The sequence below is a fragment of the Cyprinodon variegatus genome, unplaced genomic scaffold (assembly GCF_000732505.1).
Source record: "Cyprinodon variegatus isolate N-32 unplaced genomic scaffold, C_variegatus-1.0 Scaffold863, whole genome shotgun sequence".
In the NCBI taxonomy this organism is placed as follows: domain Eukaryota; kingdom Metazoa; phylum Chordata; class Actinopteri; order Cyprinodontiformes; family Cyprinodontidae; genus Cyprinodon; species Cyprinodon variegatus.
In genome coordinates, this window is record NW_015151316.1 from 33725 (window position 1) to 39401 (window position 5677).

At 34.8% G+C, this 5677-nt stretch overlaps 1 protein-coding gene across 2 annotated transcripts in view; it reads right to left on the minus strand.

Annotated features, from left to right (window-relative positions):
* The window catches only part of prmt7 (protein arginine methyltransferase 7), a 13093-nt gene extending 8722 nt beyond the window's left edge, over window positions 1–4371 (minus strand). For both annotated transcript variants that reach the window (XM_015397459.1, XM_015397458.1), the window contains exons 1-5: window positions 4152–4371; window positions 3297–3333; window positions 2869–3018; window positions 1450–1558; window positions 703–815 (exon numbers count right to left, since the gene is read on the minus strand). In XM_015397459.1, coding sequence (XP_015252945.1) covers window positions 703–815; window positions 1450–1558; window positions 2869–3018; window positions 3297–3333; window positions 4152–4246 — 504 coding nt within the window. In that variant the 5' untranslated portion in view covers window positions 4247–4371. The remainder of the gene's footprint in view (window positions 1–702; window positions 816–1449; window positions 1559–2868; window positions 3019–3296; window positions 3334–4151) is intronic.
* Between the last annotated feature and the right edge of the window lie 1306 nt (window positions 4372–5677).

Below are 5677 nucleotides of genomic sequence, written 5' to 3' on the forward strand. Positions count from 1 at the left end.
AAGGTCTGCAAAAAAGTTCCACTTATACATCAGCTTAAGGTTTCCTTGGAGATTCTAGTGTTATTTAAAAGCAACAGAACTGGTTGCGCATGTGCAAATGAGACGATGGTATTTATTGGGTAGTGACACTGGCAACTGTCTAGCAAACAGTAGAGAATCAGAGCCAGTTAGAACGAGTGCGCCCCTTACTGGCTGGGAGGAGTTTAGCTTGTAGCTAGCTGCCCAGCATAATTAAGTTCAAATGTGACTTTTAGAGCAGCCCCCTCTGATATGCTTTATATGAGGGGTGCTCAAGTCCAGTCCTCAAGAGCTGCTATCCTGCAACTTTTTGATGCAACCATATTTAAAACACCTGAATCAAATCAGTGGCTCGTTACCAGAGGGGATTAAGGCTTTAGATTCAGGTGTGCTAGAGAGGAGATGGATCTAAAAGTTAAAGGATGGTAGCTCTTGAGGACTGGGCTTGAGCAGCCCTGCTTTAGATTATAATCATAAAATCAGAGATGGCACTGAAGAAGATGTTCCTCATCATTTGGAGAGGAAGATTCACAGTTAGTGGTCAGATTCCTTCCTAGTACAGGGTATTTGTGAGAGTAAAGCCTAAATGCACCGACTGTGCTCTTTTAGCTTTTCTATCCTAAAAAAAAAACGGTTATGAGAAAAAAACAGCAAATGAAAAAAATAAATAAATAAAAAGCAAACCATGACTAGATTTTGGTGAGCGTGCTCATAGCTGGGTAGAGCTCCCTCCCCAATGAGCTCCGTGTCGAACAGCTCAGTGATCAGCAGGTTGGCCTTCTCATGCATGTCTCCATCTATTAAAAAAAAAAAAAAAGCAAATATAATATTTACTAAATTAATTCAGCAAGACTAGCTACACCTAGTAACTGAAATGTCATCTCCAGGTGAAAGATTAACTCATTTAAAGAAAAAACTTTCTTATCTAAGAAACAACTTTGAAAAACCAATTAGACGTTGTGGATATACTTTCTGCTTTAGCTTTTTATCTCTGATCAGATGAAGAAAAATACAGTCAAAGAAAACAAATCAACCAGAGCTCAGCTCTGTTAAGACGTAAAAGAGAAATAATAATATAATGAAATAAAACAGCAATATTATAAATATAACTAAACTAGTAAACGAATATTATTATTAAATGGAGACCCATATATACAGTCTTTGTCCGTTTAACTTATCATAAATGAGTTAGATGATGCAACATAGTCTGAGAAAAAAAAGTAACAGTAAATGTATGAGAAAATTAGTTGTACTACTCTGTTTTTTAAATCAATCAAAGTATTAACTCCAATGCTGGTCCTTCCTATCACATTCAACAACATGAAAGGTTTTAATTTAAAATATGAAAATCCATCCCGGTTAAAGATCAGAGGCTGATGAACAACATGCTGATTCGACAGGTTTGTTTCTGATGACTGTCTTCTCTCTGACCTGGTCCCACTGTCACATCCGATGAGTGTTTGTTGATAATCTTGATCTTGTCTGAGAAGTTGTTTTTCTTCACAATGCACTGAGCCGCTTCTGCCATGGGCTTAAAGACCTGCAGGAAATCCACCTTTAATGAACCGATTTACACATACCGTAAAAAAAATTATTTGCCAAGCACTCTGAGGTTCTTGTTGACACCTGATCAAGTGCTGAACAGCAACATATTCTTCATCTATCATGGGCTGATACGAATGCACTACACCAGATTCAACAAACATCCTTAAGTAAATTATCCTCGTAAACAAAGTGATGCAGTCCAGTGTGTAAGCTAAACAATAGTTAGAATAACTCTATTGCAAACATTTAAGTACTATTCCCAATACAACATTAAGCCTTCTGCATCTGTTTCACTGAGTTTTATTTTTTTCACTCACTTAGAATGCATCATAAACGCCTCCTCCAAACAGGATTATTTTCTTGCACACTGCAGCAACCGGCAAACGAAATATGGTGACAGCAGGTGTTGTGTTTCAGAAAAGTGATATATGGCAGTGGTTTGGATTTCACGCCGAGGACGTCGAACAAAAGGCCGTCATTTGTAAGACGTAAAAGGTAGGAGAACAAATTTATTCCACCACCTAAAAAGTTATCCGCTGCAAAATGAAGAATGTTGTAAACCCTGCATGTCAGCATCTGCCCGTACACCGATTTATTTAAAACATTAAATAAATCAACTGTGAAGCCGATGACATTGGCCTTGTCCTTTGAAAAAGCGATCCCATACGAGAGCAAAAGAACGAGATGGAGGGAAATCATAGACCCTATTTATTATGTTATTTTAAATGTTTTTTAGATGCTCTAATACCTGTGATGTGATGTGGTCTTGTTCAGAGGTTTTGCAGGCGTTTTCTAAACTTGCCAATGATCTCACTTTTACAACTTTTTGTGCTTCTTTGAAATTCCCAGCCCATAAAGATCAATGCAAATAGTTTGAAGTTGATTTTTTTATTAAACACAAAAGAGCCCTTTTTTATTTTACATTGTATTTAGTATTGTGTGTTTGCTTTGTTTCCTGTTTGGTTGCTGGGATCTTGTCAAAGGTCTAATACTGAGACCCGAAGACATAATGTGGCAGAAAAGCTTTGAACTGGTTAAAATAAAATGTTTTAAATTTGAAACCAAAAGCTTGAATGAGTATATCAGTGCAATTTTATGCACTCCATTGTTTTTGAAGGAAATTAAAACATATGGTGATACATATCTTGTATCGTTATTATAGCCCAAATATATCGTGATATTAATTTTTTTCCTACCACGTTGATCGCAAAGGAATTGTTTGTTGATTTTTGAACTCTAGAATCATCTTTAAAATTCTGCTGTTTTAATGAAATGTTAGAGGACAAACGGACAATATTCCTGCACCTCCACAGCGTAACAGAAGTCGGCTCCAGCAGTGACGGCCATCATGGACAGGAGGCCCGTTCCAGTCCCGATGTCCAGGACGACCACTCTTTCACCTCTAGCCTTTATTCTGGACACAGCAGCCCGGATGCCCTCATAGTACTTCTTGTTCTAAAAGAGAGTAAAAATTTGCAAATAAACTGTTCAAATATTAACAAAGCTAGATATAAGATGTTAATACCCTTTTTTAATTATATAAAACACTGAGTTTTGGTTGTAAATTGCTGGGCAGTAATACAGTCAGTCGTTGATGAGTTCTAGTGGATGACAATAATGAGGCATAAGGAGAATCAATTTATGTCTATTGTGAAAACCATTTATGCCTAAAATGAATTAATTTATGGTGGTTGAATGCAGCTGGGGAGCAGAGATGTTCATGCAGTTCTCACCCTGTCGTGATCGTGCAGCATGTCGGCATAACATGACCTGAAACAGCAACAGAAACACCATCACATTAAATGTCCTGTTAGTTCAAGGAGCACATTATAATTTAATAAAAAAAAAAAAATCAAACATGAAAGAAGAATTAAACTTCACAGACATATTTTAAAAAAAACTCAAGGGCAGAGGATGGCATGTTAGGAAAGCAGAATTAAGAAACTTCTATGCTCTCAAATGGACCCATACTATTAGGCATCATAAAGAAAAAAAATTAACTGTATTTCACTCTCTTGGCCAATGCTATTTCTATCCACAATAAAACATACATGAATCGGTTTGGACACATACATCTAAAGGGTCTGTACATACACTGAAATTAGGTTTAATCAATTTTCTAATTGAAAATGTCTACTTTTTAGACAAACTTATACCTAAATATATATCCCTACATCCACCTAGAGATATATACCCTTACATATCAAATACTGCGGATGATAATGCTGCTTTCACCTCTACTCGCATCATAGAACATATTATGGTTTACTCTCGTGTTTCTTTTCTATTTTTAACAAAATGACCTACTGGAAGCTTTACTTTTACTTGCAGTTGGTGGGTTAAACTTCTGCATTAACATAACAGGTTTAAACTTTATTTTCTTACTTTTATATTTTTTTAATAAATCAGACAATAAAAATATCCTGAGATGCTTTTTTTTTTTCAAATCAGAAATTGATTTTTTTATCCATATCCAAGCTTTTAAACCAGTGTATTGTCAGACCACAGAACTGCACACAGTGACCCTTCGCTACTGTTTTCCTCCCGTCAGCCTCCCTCCTGGTGCCGCCTGGTCGGCTCGGACCCACCTGGCTATCTCCTGGTGGTAATCATACTCCTCGCTCTCCTCCACCCAGTCCAGAGCTCCGGTGGTCGGGTTCGCTCTGCCACAAAAGGTCTTCATGTCTTCCGCAACTCCTCTTCGCGGCGCTTGACATAGAAGAAAAGCTGATTTTAACGGATTATTCACCACAAAGCTAAAGCTTGTCAAGACAATTAACCCAGCGTTGCTCACATGAGCGCCGCCATATTGGCATGAAACGTCATGATCTATTTTGGTCACATGACCAAAGAATAACGTCAAGCAGCGTCGCCAAAATTCTTCTTCTTGAGTTTATTGGTGGTTGGCCAATGTATTTAGATCTGCAAAAAATTGTGTATAGTTTATTTGCGAAAAAAGAATGAATAATTTATTCATTTTAATAATTTAATTAAAATAATGTTCTAAAATAAAACAGTGAACAACGAAAAATAAAAAAAGTAAATTAAAATAGGAAACATAAATAAACAAATACATTATATATTTATTTAAAAGGTAAAATTTGTAAAAATAAATAAATAAATAAATAAATAAATAAAAAAGTATTTATTTGAAATAGAAATCTCCTGAAATAATAGGGGAAACATAAATACATAGACAAATAAATAAACAATAATTTTTCGTAAAACTACCTTTAAAATATAAAAAACTAATAAATGTATTAATAATGTATTAATTTTAAAAATAAGTTAGAAATACAAAATGGAAAAGAAAAATTTAATCACTGCCATGAAACTGGAAAATAAATCCTACCTTGCAACATCCTTGAGATCAGGGATTTTCTTTCTTTTTTTTTTTTTCGTGTTAGAAAAAGGTAGTTTTTTCTAAAACTTCTAACAAATTATGAAGACGAACAGCAAGTAGATATGTTACTTATTACTTAGATGGTCTTTTTACCAACATTTTTTTTTCCTGGAGTAAACATAGACTAAAGTATCGCTTTATTTGGGTACACTGATCCACCTCTTGGTTTGCAGCAGATTTGTTTTCACACTTGTTAAAAAAAATACATAGAACGCCAAATGTTACCTGATGCAAAATAAATCTACTTTAATGCATTTATATTATGTGATAATGTGGGCTAATATACTATCCAGAAATATACCGCTGGGTATGTAAATCTTCAAATATAATCAGTAAAATTGTGTCAAAATGGTAGTTACACATCGTTTTAATCGAGATAAAACTATTCAGAACAAATCAAATTATGTTTTTCAACCCAGAAATACTATTTGATGATGTTTGGCTTGTTTAGGCTTTATAATATTTAGAGTTCTTATTTCTCTCATTAGTCAGCTTTGATGTACAACCGACCCCTTTAAAAAAAAACATGAATCCCACTTCGTAGAAACAAATGTAAATGTTTTGGGGGTTTTTCACAGCAACATTCATACTCAAACAGTTAATTTATCCAAAATAATCTACAAATTATCCATAATGTGTGGTTTGCAAATATTGACAACACATTTTATCGAAGTCTGCTTCTGAAAACATTTATTTAAGCTTTCATGTCTA